Source organism: Cavia porcellus, unplaced genomic scaffold, assembly GCF_034190915.1.
Source record: "Cavia porcellus strain 051 isolate PalLab524CR breed Dunkin Hartley unplaced genomic scaffold, mCavPor4.1 scaffold_21, whole genome shotgun sequence".
Taxonomy (NCBI): domain Eukaryota; kingdom Metazoa; phylum Chordata; class Mammalia; order Rodentia; family Caviidae; genus Cavia; species Cavia porcellus.
The window spans coordinates 62,016,683-62,035,809 of record NW_026947504.1 but is presented as its reverse complement, the minus strand read 5'-3'; the positions used below and the strand labels follow the sequence as shown (position 1 = coordinate 62,035,809).

General features: G+C 39.2%; 1 protein-coding gene across 4 annotated transcripts in view; it reads right to left on the bottom strand.

Moving 5' to 3' along the window:
* Positions 1–19,127, bottom strand: part of Lrch1 (leucine rich repeats and calponin homology domain containing 1) — a 179,561-nt gene that overhangs the window by 8,037 nt on the left and 152,397 nt on the right. For 2 of the 4 annotated variants that reach the window (XM_063232773.1, XM_063232775.1), the window contains 4 exons: positions 16,671–16,780; positions 13,451–13,588; positions 9,889–9,966; positions 1,517–3,441 (listed from right to left, as the gene is read on the bottom strand). In XM_063232773.1, coding sequence (XP_063088843.1) covers positions 3,235–3,441; positions 9,889–9,966; positions 13,451–13,588; positions 16,671–16,780 — 533 coding nt within the window. In that variant the 3' untranslated portion in view covers positions 1,517–3,234. Of the gene's footprint in view, positions 1–1,516; positions 3,442–9,888; positions 9,967–13,450; positions 13,589–16,670; positions 16,781–19,127 lie in introns of those variants that run through there. The other 2 variants (XM_063232774.1, XM_063232776.1) reach the window with 1 other exon arrangement.

The following is a 19,127-nucleotide window of genomic DNA, read 5'->3' as shown; positions in this document are numbered from 1 at the left end:
GAGGACAAGGCCCGGGCCGCAGTCATATTTGTCAATCCCCATGGCCTCTGCTGGGACCTTGTGCAGAGTGCTCACTCAACATCTGAGGAATTAAACACTAGAGTGAACAAAGTTGCTGTAAAGAACCAAGGAAATGAACCCTAACAGTTTTTTAAAAAAAAGAATAAAGCACATATACTTTCTGTATAATAAATCAGTTGTTTATTGAAAACTAAAGTCTGAAGCCTATTTTTTAAAACCAAATCTCCTAAAAAAAGAACCATACTAGAATATTTATCATGGGTTAGAGCTATAGTATAATGCTAGAGCATGTACAGAGCTCTAGTCCAATCCTTTGTACTAGAAAAAAAAAACCCTTGAAAATCTAAACAAAACAAAAAATGTTTACCTAACCCATAACTGCTTTACCAATCTAGGTTCCTAAGATTTTAATCTGTCATCTCCATTTTTCCCCACGAGTGAAACACCCTTCATCCTGGTATGACTCACGCTGACACTGATGTGGGCTTCAGAGATTTATTAACTAATTGTTTAAACAAACAGATAGCATCAAGATATTAACTGCCTTTACTTAGCTACTCTTAAAAGTTGACTCTGCTGTCTGACTTTGGGAGTCCTTCCCCAACCAAAACGAAGTACATAGGAACCTGAGGTTCACAATACAAAAGAACTAGTAGAAATAAGTTTGTTATCACGAAATAAGTTCCTGACACTGAATGGAGAGTTGTCATCAGTTGGAGGAAGTGGAGAAAGAGAACACAGATAGCTATGTCAAAAAGAAAGTGTCAATCAACAGTTCTCTCTCTATACCACGTATTAGAAAGAAGGACTAACACAACGGTGTTTCTTGTGAGAAGATGAAGATTTTGTATGTATATAAGTCACATAACTGAATTCTTGGTCAACTCCCAGCCTCTGTGTAGATCAGCAAGTGTCCCTCAGTAAGCGTCCCTCGTCAAGCTGCAAGCGTTGGCACATGAACTGGTTGGTGGTGGCACCTTGAAGAACCACTTCAGAGAGACTTAATATTCTGAATAGAAATTAATGGCTTGGCAATGAGAAGAGCAGTTCACTCAAAGTTTTGCCTGATGGGCTGTTATTTGTTCTGCTACTGTACTACTTAATGGAAAGATAGCATTCAGCAAATCCCAAGAAATGCAGCACAGCAGACTACAGACAAATTAGTGACATGAAAAATGAAAGTGTGCCCAAAGTGTCCTGCACATGCAGGAATTAAAATACAAATGTGAGCAGAGAACTATGTCATTTCAACCCTGAAAATTAAATCTAGTCTTATGTGGTTTTCAATTCCGTTTTTATTTATAGTATTTTTTTTCTGGCGGCAACACTGTTACGTTTACTCTTTTTCTACATTTCCACTTATAAAGAAGAGGAAAAACCCAAACACTGGTAACCATTAAAGGCAAGCTTCTATGCATGGTGGAGCTGGGTGGAATTGCTGAGGGCTACCTCAGTGCAGTGAATAAATATATTAAGGGGCCAATAAAACTTGGAATAATGATTCCAAAATATGTTTATTAAGCAACTTATGGCTCAGGCTGCTCATCAGACATTGTACAAAGGGATTTTATTGTTACAGATTGACGAGTACAAGATAGCACCAAAGGCAATTCAATACTATACATATGTGGATTATATAGATACAGCTGAGGTTAGATAACTTCTACATACCCTGTATTTCACCACTCAACATCAAGTCAGGAGGAAAAAGCTCAGATAACACATCATCATAGAAAGAATGCTTCTTGTTGTAAAGTCTTATCTGATTTGGCAGCAAAGAATCTGTATAAATATATTCCGTTTATATGTGTTTTTCATAATCTCAAATTCCCTGAATTCATGAAAATGTTCAGAAAAATAAGACTATCATCTTAGTAGACATATGTGAGATGCATTTGAATCTCAGTAAAGTAATAATTTATACTGAAGAAATGAACTCCATCATCCTCCCAACCTAAGAAACACCATTAGGTAAACAGGATGTAAAATAAAGGACAGAGACTGACCTGACCCTGGACCCTGGAGCAGGGCCTTCTCACATCAGAAACAGGTGTCCCCAAATCCAAGGATATCTTGGCTTATGTAAGATTCTAACTTTTTTACTTTTAATTGAAAATTCTAACATTGCTCCAAAGGTGGAGACAGTTGATGCATAATTTTAATCTAATTTAAAAATAAAGCAGTTTGCTAGCTAGTATCACTGGAAATCAAAGATTAAATGGAAATTTCAAGTAATTAGAGAAAACATATTTTTCTAAAATAAGAACAATCTTATTATTGGCTCCTGCCATAGTAACCCAGGACCAAGAATGTTCCATGACTCATGGCTTTATTTGAAAATGAATACAGTCCATTACATTCTGGACCTGCAGTTATTATGTGATGTAGCAAAAAGCAAAATGATCTATTACATTAGTCAAAAACAGAAATCCCTTCTGGAAAGTGCTTTATCTAGAGCCTCAGGGTAGATTTTAACAAGGACGAAGCACAAATATACAGAAATGGCTGTGAGCGATTCCTCCAGGTGATACTCTAACAGGAAGGGCCCTCCTCCCTTAGAGTACTAAGGGCAGCCTCGGGCAGCCTAGAGTACTAGAGAGCCTAGGGCAAAGGACTTGCTCCGGGAGCGCGTCAGTGGTGAGCTTCCCTGGTCCTCCTCAGCGATCCCTTTGGAGGAGACCAGGAGGAACCCAACTAAATGGCCAGCAAGCAGTCATCCTTCAGCTCGTACTTTCAATTTGGTAATATTAAGAGTTTCATAGATCCAACTGGGACATGTTGTTTTCTTGCCTCTTTTCCAAAGTAACACCTTTAAAGCTCAAATGCCCAGTCCTGAATAAGGAGTGGCGCTAAGTGGTACAGTTTCCATGTGCTAAATCCCATCTGTGCCTGTCCTGGAGCTCTCTTCTCCTTGCTCAGGGCAGAGAAGAGGACCCGTATGGCATTGCTGCTGACACTGGAGGACACAGCATGAGGTATGCGCAACACTTGCCATTGTTTTTCAGTGAGAAAGAGAAATTACAGAATATAAACTGCATTCAACAAAGTTTGTGCTTCTGGGAAAACCTGCTTTGTAAATATTCAGCTTCAAAACTCAAGAGAGGACTGAAGAGATGACAGGGAGAGGAGTGTGCTAGGCAAGGCTCAAATGCAGCAGGGAGCCTGCAATGGACCAGGGTGCCAGAGCAGAGCGCTTGGATGCACATGCAGACATTAGGTGGACAGAGCATTCCAGCGGTAAGTGATATAGATCAGCACTATAAAAAAAGCATGGACAAGACAGAAGCCTATAAGGTCCCTGGCGCGGAGGGCAGAAGTTGGTTGTGGGGCTTTCTCCCCGAGTGCCAGCAGAGTGTCAACAGTCTTTCGAATGTGACGAAAATCCAACTGCAGGATGTCAAACGGAGAGCAGAGGTCAGCCTATTCCGAGGGCAGCCGTTAGAACAGAAAGAGACAGTGCATACAATTAAAAATACACGGAAGAACAGCTGGAAAGAAGCACACATTTTTGGTTACTAGCAAATGGCCAGCGGTAACCCTTTAGAGTCCAAGCAGGTTAAACCCACTCCACCGTCAAAGACTTTTCACCCATTACAAAAGAAAAGCAGAAGACCCAAGGTGCTGTAGGCAAACATGACAAGGAAATTCTGTGCCAAGATTTCAACTGTTGAGGAGCAGCTTATTCTGTAAGTTACACATCATTCTAGCATTCAAACCGTTCTAATACTCAAGTGTTTCATGTGTTCCATGAATGGCATAAATAGAAGAGCTTTTCACTTGGGTCATTAAATACATAAACTTCAAAGTTTAATCCTCACTAGTCTCTTAATGCATCTTTTACACTGCTCTATATTAACTGCTTCTGAAAGATAATATAAACCTCTAACTTGTGGGTTTTTTTTTTTTAGAACTGATCAACTCCAGAGAATACTATCTGACTATGTCTTTAAATGTCTCAAATGGTACATTAAATTTCATATTTTTCAATTAGGTATTAAACAAAGGCCTACAGGTGGGTTCTGGGATGCATAGTTAGAATTAAAGTACATCACTACATGGGGTTATTATGTAAATTCCTTCACAATACAGGGATGGTGAATGGACCAGGCCCTTGTGTGTTAGCAGTTTGACAGTCCCCATGCAGGAAGGCAGAACCCTCAGTTAAATGCAAAGCTTTGATGTCCAGCCTTCTGAGCTGACCTGTGTCAGGAAGCAGCTTTCTTAAACACTCAATTCCAGAACCAGAATTTTAAACTATGGAGTTTAACATTTACATGATTACAACTGATATAAGAAAGAAAAGTTGTGGTGTTTGCTTACAAATTAAACAAGAATTGGAAATATTTGTGATATATTTCATAAATACAGCTTTATTTTCAAATTAGGCAAAGCATTTAAAATATATGCAACATGTATTTTTGCAGCATCATTTTCCCTTTATTTTAGCTTCCTTGCTAGGCAGATACAGATTAGAGAGCCACAGAAAAACAATTCACACTTGATGGTTGTTTTTCTTATATCCTTTGAAGTTAGCTTGATCCCCTCAAGCAAGCACAATAGTACAATATCAGACAGGCTGAAGAAGATTTAAAACATTTAATTTTGCTTATGAAGGTAGAGATCCTCTTAACAAAAGACTCTTTAGGATTAATGAGTCATGCTATACCTATTCAGATCTTAAATGTTTTCTCAGTGGATCTGGAACAATCAAGCTTCTATGATTCAGAGTTCTCCCAAGAATTAAAAGGGCTCCACATGAACTGGATTTCACTGGGAGACAGATGTTGGTCAAGGATCAACGGACGGGAAACAACGAAGCAAAGTTTTCCATTGCAGTAAGAGTTTCTGTTGCAATGTTATACGTAGCCAGTGAAATCCGAGAAAAGCAGACGGGAGACAAAGACTGAAAACACCCACTGAAATATGATTTTCACAAAAATGGTATTTCCATGTCAAAAGCAATCCATTCTATCTCTAGCTAGCGTTTGAATACATTTCCCAGAGCCCTATAGAGCTTGTCTGGTCTGTCCCCCAGCAGGGGATCCAAGCATCTTTGCAGTTTTCAGGTACTTATTTAGGAGTACAATCCTCAGGGAGCGGGCAACACAAACTATTTTTCTCATCCCGGAAACAGTTTCATGCTGTCACAGAAGCTGGGCTTAATTACAGTGGTTAAGGCATACAGTCACAGCTTGTGGTGGCTTACATTAAATTACAGTCTCCAAAGGAAAACAAAAGGGGGGTCTTAGCCTGGCTGGTAGGCAAAACTCCAAGCCACCATAGTTAATGTAAAGAAGGTGGGCTGCTATGGCCACTGGAGACCTACTTTCTAATTCAACCCTGTATCATGCGACCAAAGGCAGTTTCCTCCAGTCCTCCCAACAATACTGCAGTGCAAACGGAAGAAATTCCTAGGGAAATGGAACTTTCCGGTCTTGTGCTTTCTAAAATTTAGCCTTAATGAGACAGATTTCAAGATGATTCTTTCTGAAAATTAAAACTGGAAAATACTTTAAAAAAGGAAAGAGATGTGAAGAGGCAAGTTTTCATCAGTTTTAGAGCATTTATAATTACTGGAGGCATTTGAAAAACACAGTTAATCACACAGAACCTTCAAAGGCAGAGGAGGACACTGATTCCCATTATAAAGAACCAAACCACAACCTGCGGAGGTTAGTGATTTGCTTGAACACTGAAATAGCTATTGCTGTTATTAGTGCAGTTGAGATTACTATTAAACAATGGCCTAATGGCTCGGTCTCCCCAAATACTGTGAACACCAACAGAAATGTAAACAGATCTGACAACAGATCTAGGTTTTATATAAGTTCTGGGTACCATATAATCTAAATTCTAAGCCCATCCCTATTGAGGCAGGAGTCTTACTTAGAAAGTTGGAATATATTTAATTTATTTAAACATAATTTTAATTTTTAAAGTCAACAGGGTGGTTCCTTGGTGCTCACTGTGAACTGGTTCTGGGAGGCCCTTTTCAAATAGATGACAATAGACTGCCTATTGTATGGACTTAGAGCTTAACTCCAAAATTAGTAACTTTTTATGAATTTTGCTTCTAAAATGACTTATTCTTAACTATGCATATATGAAAGGCTGTCAGACTGCTGACTAGCAGTGACCAACAGACACTCAGGTGGGAAAGGATGCTTAAGAGAATAAACACATACTACTGATAAAAGAGGTATAAGGTTCAAAAAGAATTTCTCTTAAAGATGAAAATGAAACAAAACAGTACCTTTAATTTATACAATGTCTTTGAATAATGAAAATTCTTATCAACTGTATAAGAATAATTTCTTAAATCCTCACAACAGGTGTACAGTAGGAAATTTGTTAGTATTTTAAATAGAAACTCTTGTTATAAACAAAAAAATCACGGATATTAAAAGTATTAAAAAGAAAAAGTCGTAATTCCACTTATGTTAACGCAATCTTAGCATCTGAATGGACTTCAGGATATTAACTGTGCTTCACTGGTGTAGAAAATGAGGGACATGGGGGAGGGTGGTTAGCTCAGGGGTGTAAGTGCCTGCTTGGCAAACACAAGGTCATGAGTTTGGTTCTCCACACCAAAAAAAAAGTGAGGGACATCAAGTGACCTGTCCCTCTGGGCATGGGTCTCCTACAGTCCTGAAAGGACACAGGGGCACCGGGCAACAGTTGCCACTAACTGCCACGGTATTTACCACCCATCAACACTCCCTGCCCTTAATCTGCTCTTTTTTCTGGAGGTGAAGGGCTGGGCAGCCAGAAAACAAAGCACATTTCTACTTTTGAGTTCTTCCTCCCATAAAGAAGTCAAAACTGTTAACTAGATCCTTAGTCCTTAAAGAGTTCTGAGACTAAGGCTGCTTACTTAAAACTGAATAGAAAAAGCTCCCTGGTAAACCAAATAGCTACTTCTTTTCTATGGCCATAAATAGCTACATAACCCCAAGACGTAACTAGTCTCAGAGTCTCAGGGATTCAGAAACCCATCACGGCTTATGTTCCAGGCCATGCGGAAGCAAGCACAGAAGCCAGAGTCAGCTGCACGATCTGAACACCCTGCATCAACACCCCAGAGGATGTAGAGGGCACCTCACCCTGCCTACAGTTCTGAATGCAAGTCACTGAGGAAACCACATTTACAGGTGAACCACTCTACAGCCACTCTTTCCTACCTGCCTGTAAAAAGCCAGTTTAACGTCGCACTGAAGGACAATCTAACCCCAACCCTCAACCTTTCATTTATTCAATGAATTTCTGTACAGTGCTGCCACACCCTGCACAGACACAGTTCCTGAACGTTCCACAACCACAGTCCGGCTCTGTGGTTCTAGCTGCTGAATCACGCATGAATATTTCATGAACCTTGGCCAACCCTGAGGAAAATATCTGGGATTGTGTTCATGGGGACTTATAAAGAAAATAAAATAAGCTACAATAATCAGAATGATTTAGAATTGCTTCCATACCATCACAGGACTTTACACGTAATCATTTAACTAATCTGCTCAGTTGCTAGATTCCGCCCATATGTGCCTGATATGGAAACTGCGTACCCCTGACTTTAGTTTGTAGTTCTCAATGGTGAGTCTATTACAGGAGATGTAAACCAGATATTTAGTTTAAAAAATACTGAGTACAAAATATCCATGGCTTGTGTATAAGTACAGGTAAGTTATGGGTAAAGAAGAAAGCAGAAAAAACTTGTACATTAGCGAGATTAACGCTGATTACTGGGAAATCAAACACTCTTGAGATACAGTTATCTTTTTAGTGTAAGTGATGAGCTGCACTGGGCCATATGTACACTGCAACAATGACCCCTCATTAGTGACTGGAGGACACATATCTAAGATCAAAGAGGTCATGTGATCCCATAACTTTGCATCATGTTCTTCATGGAAACATTTCCACATGATACTTTGAGATGAGAACATGCTGACTGGAGTATACTGAAAGACTTAACAATTGCTGTCTAAATGGGAACCTAGTTTCCCATCAGAATATTTCTGTTTATATTAACAGTCTCGCTCAACAATTTCAAGTACTCTACAGGCTTTTTCTAGTAGCAGTGTCCTTAAAGTAACTGTAGACATCAGGAAACTGCTGTTGCACTATCCATCAAGGTGGAAACTACGCTCACATATACATATACATATACACACACCTCCAGACTTGAAAAACCACCTAAAACCTGAAAAATCATTGCAAAAATAACCTAAGTGACATCTGACATACTTCTTACTAGTTAACTGGAAAATTGGCAGAAAAGGTCATCTACTTCTTCCCTTTCAACCTTCTTGGGAATTATTAGTTGCTTATAACTGTGAGAGACACTACACTGGCATAATTCAGAAATTATAATAAAATTTGCTCTGCCTTTAAAAAATTTCATTTCCTTTTTCTTCATTGGAAAAGGAAATTGTGAATACCAACTTTTATTTATAGTAAACCCCATTTTGTATCACTCTAAGCCAAAAAGCGTTGATGAGCTTAAAATAATCACAGGGACTTAAATCCTAGCTCATCAGTGCTTTGTACCAAAGACACAAATAATTTTTCATCCAAAACTTGGCATGAGAGTTTGGATTCACATATGAAAAATAACTTATTAGTCCAAGTCAGAAATAAGTCATTAGAAAAGATAAGTGTGTTCACAAGTATTTGAAGCCAAGAATGTATATGCAATATTAAAGTGTGTACATACAATAAAGACATAAAGTAACACTGTTGAAAGAGGAACTGATCACACAGACATTTAGTCTATCACAGAGAAACTATGCTCTTTTGAAAATGAATTTATTGCTACAGCTCCGACACAGGATGCTTTAACAATATTCTTCTTTTCCTCAAACAACAATAGAATCCTATCACTAACCCGCCAAGATCTAAATTCCAACAAGCTAAAAAAAAGTTGAGAAAAAAGAAAATAAATGATGACAGGGGAGAAAAAGTAACTTTTAATAGCACCTAACGCTGAGTAAAATTACATTGAAATGTGTTTCTTTCACATACTCAAAAACAGTTATTTCATGATAGATTAAGTTAGATTAAGTTACCGGAGCATTAGGAAAGAGAAAAAGATTTAAATATAATTTCTGCCCATTTGCATTTATCACAATGATAATTCTGAATGAAATGCCTCATGTGCCCCTAAGGATTACTTTATGTTACTAACCACAAAGTCTTTAAAAGACCTCGAATCAACCATTTGCCTGAGGGCAAGGCTGAGCCTGAGTTTGGGAGCGGGAAACAGTAGAAGACACAGTTGGGCTAGCTACATTGCTAGTTGCCTACAGCTAACTAAAAGACAAAATGTAAATATAAATAAACTGTAAAGCAACATAAAAGCATCAATACTAGTGATGATAATTTTAGCACACAGTGTTGGTTAGTTTGATTCACATACTCAAAATGTAACTAGTGAATGAAAATCAACAATTAAGAGGCAACTACAGGTCTTTGATTAAGAGTTTTGAGTAAGGAATACATGCGCTCTAAAGTTCCGCTCTACGGAACCTGCTCTCACAGTCTCTTCATTTTCTGTTCTTAAAGCAGCTACTGATTCTAATTAATTTAGCTGATTAAATTGTTTACAAGTGTAGAATTTCAGACTTATTTCAAAACCTTACAAAAACTATTTTCCCTTTGTTCTTGGAAAAGCGTGTAATATGCAGTTATTTTAATTTCACTATGATAGAACAATTTAAATTAAAATTGTATAAAATGCTTTCAAGATTAATCTCTGAAAAAAAGGATGAGACTAAAAAGGTATTACAAGGGTTATATCTATTCAATGGCTCAAGCACAGAGATACAGTTTTCACTAAAATACGGTTATATGAACTAAGTTTGATGTTACCTCTGGTACTCCTAGTTTTCGGCATGCTTCTAAAAAGTTTTCCACATTTCTTCTGCATTTAGCCATGCTAAGTTTGGGCTGTAAATGCAAATATACAGAAAAACATATTATTAAAAGAGAACAAATGGCAAAATTTGAAATACCTTCTTAATAAACTTTAATATTCTCTGATTAGTTTCTTAGAAAGCAAAGTAAGAATCATGATGGATTCCAACAGTCCAGCACAGAGGCCATGTTCCATAAGGCCGTGTTTATCCTGTTAGTAGTGAGAGTGAAGTGACTCTTAATTTCATTTTACAGGGACATCAACCAACCAACGTTAAAATTTAAATCTTCACAGCATTTATTTGAAAATTTATTTATTTGAAATGCCTCCCCGTAAACAAAAGAAAAGAAGCCTGCTGCCATGCGGAACAACTCAGTTTGGAGGCTAGACAAATATTCTCCATCTTGACTAGGGAGGAAGTCGTGCCCTCATCACGAGCTGCGTACGGATGTGGTGAGCAGCTGCCTGGGTGGCTCTGCCCATCCCCTCGCATGTCACAGCATGGGCTGCCTCCACGACGCCCCATGCAAACAGGAATAGCAGACACAAGTAAGAGACGTGGGAATAACAGAAGAGTAGGTCCTACATGAGGCAGACGGGGCACCAAGAGGCCTTGTATCACATGCAAATGCCAGCTCTTGTCTCTGACTCTTTGGGCCCATAGTCTTTTGTCAACTACTTTGAGTTTGGGGGAGGTCTATTGTGAAACTGCAGTGATACTTACATTATTCAAAATATGTAAGAGTCAGCCCCAAACATGTAATAGATGGAATTTCAATCCACAGACCAATGATTTCTATCTCTAGAGCTGCGGAGGACCTATTCTAAGACTATTGCATAGTTTTAAGTAGAAAAGTATTTGCAACAAATGTATTAACTATCAAACGTTAAAGAATTGTCAACGTTGGTCGAAGAATGAAAAATTATACCAACTGAGATGCCAATGTTCTCCTTATCAAATTCTCAAAGCCTGAAGAAACTCATTTTTCTAAGGAACAGCCGCTTAGCGTATAGGTAACACTGACTCTACTCACCACTCTGTTCCCTCAGCTTGGGTTAAAAAATGGACATTAGTGTCAGGAATGAAAAAATTAGAATGCTTAATGCTGTCAATAATACCAGTAGGAAAGGCACTCTCACTTACTGCTGATGATAGAAGCACAGTTTATATATTATTTACTGTGCATCTGACACTGTTCTTGGTACTAAGGATACAACTATGGAATCAAAAGACACAATTCTTAGATCACTTAGCTTTAGCACAGTTGGCAGTATTAAGAAATTAAAGGAAACTGTAATGTATCACAGATTAGTTCTTAGTTGTAGTGGCATTGCTATAGGGGAAAATACAAAGCACAAAAAGAGCCAGTTCTAGGGGGGCGAGGATGGTTTGCTGCCTTGAAAACATTGAAGGAGAGGAAATTGGGTGCTTAGAGATATGGAAGGGTCGAGGTGGGGACAGCAAGGCCAGGAGCAGCTTTCTGGGCGGAGAGCTGCCCACACCCGACTGGAGTCAAGAGCCACAGGCAGACCAGAGACAGGGAGCAGGTCCTAAGGCTAAGCATGGCGGGGCTGTCAAAGCAGCTTCAGGAGGAAGATTTCTTGGTAAACGGACACTTAGAAACAAACTGTACTTCTAAAAAGCAAAACTATAATAGCATCAAGTATGTTACAGGTATCAAAGCAGATATTTAGAAGGAATTTTAATGATGGGGAAATACTTAGGTTTTAATCATAACTTAAATATCACTAGACAGTCCCTATAAGAAGCTCCAATTTAAAGATACAGAAAATGTCAAGAGTAAAGAAAATAAAAGGTTAACAACAATTGTCTTTAACAACAAGATACAGGGCAACTTACTTTTATTTTTTATTTATTTTCTTACTCTCTTTTCTCTTTTCTCCCCACTGGGCATTGCTTCTTATTACTTTTTTTCAAGTTAACAAAATTTTAAAAAATGATTCCTAAACTAATATAGCATTTTTTTCTGAAAGATAAACTATGCAAAGGATATAGGTTCATGACTGATAGTGTCCTCTAACACCTTGTAAAATGATAGTTCTTGTGAACGATGGCTGTACATTCCAGTGGGAGTTGAGGAGTCCATAGTGTCTCTTATAGAACTGGGAACAATAATTAAAAGAGAGTTTCATATACAGTTCAGACAATGTTATGACAGTCTTAACTCCATTTCCAATAGATTCTGGAAGATTTCATATGGGATCTCAAAGTGGAATTTACTGTCCCACATTAACGGTGCCTCTAAGCAGATTTGGAAGAGGTGCCAAAGTAGTTTTTTCCTTTATGTTTCTGAGGCGAAAAAGTCAAGCTTTTACTAAGAAAAACAACACGATAAAAAGGAAACTGTTGGATTGGGATCGTAAGTTAATATTCTACTTTCAAGAGAAAACAAAATAAGGTAAGTAATACCATCATGAGTCCTTCCTGGAGACCAGAAAGAGAGACCTCAACAGCTCTGCTTACCGCGCAGATGGACGGTAAGCATTTTATGAACTCTGTACAGTTCCTTGAGATTAGACATCCTGAACCTTGAAAATGTGCTGTCTATAAACACTAATGACATGAGTGGTTCCTATTTATAAGAATACCCTCTTCTGAAGAACATGTTTATTATAGAGAAGAACTAATGGAGTTAAAGACAGGATACACAATTTCCAAAGTCATGTGATTTTTAGAAGCAGATTCAGAATTTTAATTCAAGCCTCATAATCTTAGCCCCTAAAAGCTTCTGCTTCTCCCAATACCCAACAAAAGCTGAGTAGAAATTGTTCTTTTGTCTCTGTGTGGACTCATCAGTTCCTTTCCTCTGACCCAAGCAACCACAGAATAGACTCTGGAGGTCTCTCTGGCCCAAGCCATGCCCTGGAGTGTCCAGCACCGGGACCCCACATTCGGGTTTTACCACCCGTACATGGAGGATGAGCTTGGGGACATTAATGGAGTCCTGTTCCCCCCCACACTTCCTCACCATCTTCAGCAAGTTCCTGAGCACAGTGCGATGGAGTCTAACTCATGAAAGGCTGACTGACCGATGGCTTCACACGGCAGTCATGACATTTTCCACAGACTGCATGTGTTTACAGGATTATCCTAAAGTCTCCCACGACTATAAAGGAACTCGATCCCAGGTCAAATGGGAGCTATCAACCAAAAGGAGCTTTCCAAAAAGACTTCTCACTGTTTAACTGCTGTGTGAGAAATGGACCTTTATGTTCCTATATGTTCTAATTTGATGTTCCTAAAGTTAGCAGTAATTTCCTTAAATGTGATATCAGAAATAAAGCTAATTTCTGACTTTACACTTACTTTAATATTTTCCCTTTTCAGTGAAAACATAGCTTCACTCAGAGCCATTCTGTTCTTCTAGTTGTTTGGGGCCCAAAAGAATGGACTGGAGCAAGGGCCAATTTATGCTGCCACTCCTAATCAATCACACTGTCTAACAGGAGTCTGCCGAAGCTCAAAGTTAGTTCCCTTTGGAGGGTGTTACTTACAACTGCCGGGGAGGGCACGTGGATGCTGGCAACAGACCGCGGGCGGATGTGATTGACCAGGTGGCAGAGCACAACGCCATCCATGAGCGCCGCCCCCAGGTCTTCGTGAAGAGTGACTTTCAGTCTCATTTCAATGCTCTGTGGGGGGAACAAGAAAGCCGGTTGCTATGGACACCCTCCAGTACCAGACCTCTGCAAGCCTTTATGAGCCAGTTTTGTTTTGGGTACAAGAGTGAGGATGCTCAGGGATCACTGACATTATTTCAGTTTTTTTCAAACACTGTACAGAGCCAAATTTAATTGTATCTAAAGTTTTTAAATCTGAATTGAGTTCAAATTTCTCTGGCCCTGGAGAGGAAAACATACAAGCAATGTATTCTTCATGGAGTAGAAGAGGGATAAAGAGATGCTTTTCTCATGGGCTCTATTTTGAGTAATTGAGATATCAATTACTGTCATTTTAAAAAGAGTAAACTTAATTTTGAGGCATTCTAGATTCCTAGGCAGTTATATGAAACAGTTCAGAAAGATTTCACGTACCCCGCGTAGCTGCCTCAATGGCAGGAACTTGCGAAGCCCCCTGATACTAATGTTAGAGTCAGGATGGACAGTTCCCATCACCGCAAAGGTCCCTCCTGCTGACCTTCCATGCCACACCCACCTCTCCCCCGTGGAAAACGCTCCGCCCTGTTCTCTGTCTTCTTCCCTTTTCCAACCTCTAGGACAAGCTGAGATCTCTCACTACACTCCGAAGTTCCCCAAGGCCAGTTCACAGTTTTCGGTCTGTTTTTCTCTGCTGTTCAGACTAGACCATTTCTCTGTTTCCTTTGTCACCTGCGTTCCAGTCCTTTTCCTTGTCTCCTCTCTCCTGCTGTGGAGCCCAGCCACCAGGCTTTTTACTCTGGATAATGTATTTTTTAGTTCTAAAGTCCCATTTGTCTCTTTTTTGTATTCCTGATCTTCTGTTTCTTTGCCGGAGACGTTCTAGTTCTCTGCTGAGTTGCTCTACCTTTTCCTTTCTTGTAAACATGTTTGCCATTGCTGGGTGGTTATTTTATTGTGGCTGTTTGAGTCTTTTCTCAGTAATTTGTAACGTCTTTGTCATGTCAAAGTAGCCATCTGTGAACCGTCATTTTTCATTTGGCTTGCAGTTGTCCTGGTTCTAGGTGTGATGCATGATTTCCCATTGAAGTCTGAACAGCTTTTCTTTTGTGCTATGTTGTGAGACTCTGGAGCCAGTTTAAGCCTGTTTCATTCAGCTGTCTATATTTTTGGATGCCACTCTGGCAGCGAAGGGAGAATTCCAACTAGTTACTGCTGGATGGATCAGAGCAGAAGTCTAGGTTCTCCTCTTGGTCTCCAGTGGCCAGCAGCCTGGGGTAAGGGTGTATTTAGTTCCAGCTAGGGAAAGGTGAAAATCCAGCTTCTTCAGGTGGTCTTCACTGGCACTGTGGAACCAAAGGGCTTCTGACTAGTGTGAGGATGAATTTCTGGCTCCAATTTTGCCCTCACCCCTGTGGCACACAAGCCCAGCAGCCTGACTTGGCCGTGTTGCAGTGGAGAGGGTGGGACCGCCATTCTTTCCTTTGGTGTTCAGCTGAAGCAGAGCGTTTATTATCTAAACATTTTGGTCTTGAGAGACTGCCCATTTCTTGGTTGTGTGGCTAGAGGAAGCAGGTTTTTGTTAAGGCTTTCTCTTAAAAAAAAAAAATCTGAGCCCAATTGATGTTTCTAGTTCTGTCAGCTCCCAGTTTGTGATATCCAAAGACAAGAAAGTGCCTAGAGCTCACAGCCATGCTGTTCCTCCAGTCCTGAGCCAGCCTGCCTTCTCTATCCTTTTGGAGTGCTTGAATGTTGGTTTCATACACACTGCATAAGGCTTTAGGGAAGGAATAGGAAAATATGTCTCTTCTATCTTCTTAGAAGACAAAGTACCGAAGTCAATTTTAAAACCGTGAAGAAAACTTTCTGGTTTGTAACAGAAGCTCTTTTTAACTGGATAATCGCCTAAGAGTGGATAGCTTAACTGGTGATTTGTTATAAATGCAAACTTGAAAAGCAGTGCGTATAACGGGGTTATATAAATCTCTTTCAGAACTGCCCTGTGCATAGACACTCAATTTTTAGACATTCTTCATTTTCTAGCTTTATGTCACCAGAGCATAAATGAGCAGTGTGACCCAGATTTAGGAAATTTTTCATAAAATTATGAAAAAATCATTCTTTAAGAGACCTATGCCAACTTCAGTCTTATTTTCATACATCTTGAAAAGTTTATCTTCCAAGTTTACAGAATATTCCAATCCTCTTGGCGAATGACACATCTGACTTTCTCCTTGTGCTTATGAATCAACCCCAGTGAGTTAATGCGGTGGGAAGACTTCATTAAATGTTTTTTTTTTTTAATTTTTCCCTCCTAACTTCCTGATAAACCATTTATGACGTATCATCTGCAATAACAGAGATGCTGGTCTACCTTAATTCCATTTAAATGTTATAGATAGGATGCATTACACCTTGATATATGTCATTGCCATCTGACCTTGTGTATGTCTTTGTTATTTTTAACTTATTTATCTCCAATATTCTATAGCCTTTTTTGTTTTCACCTATATGCATCACCCAGTATAATAACTGGGACAGAGTAGAGAAAGGAGACCTGGAAGAAGCTTTCTTTACCCTCTTCTGAGTCATAGCTATGGAACCATGCTTTGAATATAAATAATTTAAGTTACAGTCCTGTTCCCTGCCATTACCAACCCTAAAAGTGTCAGCAGTACCTACTGTCAGACTCCAGATGTAGGAGGAGCTCAAACAGTCTGCCTGTCAAGTGATTAACAGAAAAGCCCTGGCCAGCATGGGATATAAAGTAAGGACAACTACAAACATCTATAAATTAGTGGAATATTATTACTAAGCAAAGAAATGACAGTGTAGTATTTAAAGTACACCAGAATTGAAATAATGTCAGCATTATTGTATTTTTTCAACATCTCTTGCATTTTTTCCAAGACTCCACTAAGGCAGAACTATGTTTTCAGTACACGAAGAAACTGAAATGCAGGATAATTGTGATTTCCCCAATGGCAGTCAGTAAGGGACCTAACTAGGTTTGAAACTAACATCATTTGCAATATGCCAAAGTCTATTTTTTTAAAATATAAAATGCTGCTTCAATTCTGAAAGTTATTACTGAGTCAAGATAGTCTTTTGTGCTTACCTCACGGAGTTGTTCCACGAGCTCTTTTTCTTCTCGTAACTGCTCCATCTTTCTCCGAATAGTGAACTGCGGATCTATAGACTCCAGGTTTCTTTGAGGTCTTTGAAACACTGTAACAAAAAGGGGAGAAAATCCTTTAGATTTGGCCTTGCATAGGTTGCCCAACACAGTGCTGTTCTTATTTAAATTAAACAAGTAATCTCTTTATTCATTCAAATAATTTATTTACCACTCACAGGAGCAAAGAAATTCTGAGTTCACACGGATAGCTTGATTCAAATATTCTAAAAGAGATTATATTTTAAATTATATTGGGTTGTATTAAACAAGAAAGCTGTGTTTCTTTTTAGCAATAACCTGAACCCAGGGAAGTGTCTTCCTGGACAGATACCCTTCCGCTCATGTTTTCCACTGTCTTCGTCCTATGTTTTAATTTCCACTCAAATTGCCTCATGAAATTCAGATGATTTATCTCAAGAAGGTCCCAGAATTGCTTTGCATGTTAAAAATAAGTGTAGGTTAGTGTTTCTGTTAGCGTAACGTTTTTGGAAGCCTGAGTAAAAGCTAAGTGATGATACAAAGGATTACATGTTTGAGTGTGAAGTGGAAAAATTTGGCTTTTACCATGTCAGTTACCCTAAAGTCAGCTCTTTAGAAATGACACAGACAGACTGCTTTCAGGAAGGCCTGTGGGATTAGAGACAATTTAAGAAATCATCACAGGCTTTAGGCCCTGAACGTTCTAACCCCTGAGAAGAGTACATAATGCCAATGCTTCTTCCCGTAGGTATATGCATGCAATCCCAGCACTCTGGGAGGCTGAGGCAGGAGGACTGCAAGTTTGAGGACAGCCTGGCAACTTAGTAAAATGGTGTGACCTGTCTCAAAATTTTGAAAAAGGGCTACTGATGTAGCTCTGTGTGAAGGCTCTGGATTCAATTTCCAGTACAAGAAACCAAAATCAAACCAAACCACCCCTTAGGTGGGGACGCAGTTCAGAGGTACAGCACTTGCCTACACAGGGAGGTCCCAGATTCAATTCCAAGTACCATACAAACGGTAACATAAAATTAATGTCTAGAGGATAGCAACCTTTAGAGAGCAATCCAGAAGACCAAAAAAAAAAAAAAAAAAAAACAAAAAAAAAAAAACCAAAAAACCCCTATTTTATTAATTTTTAATGACACAAACCCCAAAGAAGATTTAAACTTGATTTTTTTTGTTCATAGAGAGTTTTATCCTTGACTGTAGACGTTCCATGTATATAAGTGGGAGCGAAGAGTTGTTAAGAGCTGTGTTTGATTTCCCTAGCCGGTAGATTTTCAGATTGGGGAAGACAGGGGAGACCTTCAGGAAATTCTGGACAAATGTTTCCAGTATTAAAAATCAGTACGGTACCACACAGAAGGTTGCACTGGCAAACTGTAATCACGGTAGTTTCCATCATTATTATTTGAACAGTGCTGTCAAAGAAGAAAAGTATGCAACTTTTATTCTATTCTGATAAAGATACCCATTTTAGAAATTCAATATTAGACTTTTAAAAATGAAATGTGGCTTACAAGTATAGTATCTTGAATGAACAGGCCTGCATCCATTCCATATAATTAAATATCCTATGCTCGGGACTGGGGATTTAGCTCGGCGGCATAAGTGCCTGCCTGGCAAGTGCGAGGTCGTGAGTTTGATCTCCAGTGCCACAAAAAAAAAAAAAAAAAAGAAAGAAAGAAAGAAAAAGAGCATCTATACATCTATCATCTAGCCTACGCGCACCTAACTATATCATTTAAATTTCAATCTGTTAATTTGGATTTTCTTCCTAAATCAGTACTAGGATATCTGAATCAGAATTGTGAATTTCCAGGGAATATTGGAAAGCTGACACATCTTAAAGCCTTGACTCCTAGTTAATGGTGAAGAAGATGATCCATCCGGTCTTCAGCCTTCTGGACCCTCCCGAGGAGACACCCTGTGGCCTGGGTCTCTTTGGATGCCACTAGGCAAGTCCCAGGCAAAGAGAGCAAAAAGCATCTTGTCAAAGGAGGGCTGATAACTGAGGCTTAAGAGCCAAAGCCTACAGGAAGTGGGACTGATGGCTTAAAAAGTAGAGTGAGGGTCAGCACCAGATGGAAAGAGAGGCCAGGAGAGATGGCGAGTTCAGAGAGCAGAGGCAGTGTGGGAAAAGTCTAACAAATGAGGGTACCTGGAAGAAACTGAGAATTTATTAAATTTGCCTTTATACAATTTCCAGAAAAAAAAAACCTACCCATTCCAACACAGCAGTTCAAAGATCAATATATTAAAATGTACAACCTAGAAATAATCTGTATCTCCGAAGGAAACAATTCAACCGTGTTTACCAAAAAAAGTCAAGGAATGTGGACAGCTCTGGGTAATACACATATACCCCAGCAAGGGGCGCCCCAACGTCATGGAAATAAACCTCATGTTTTCTTT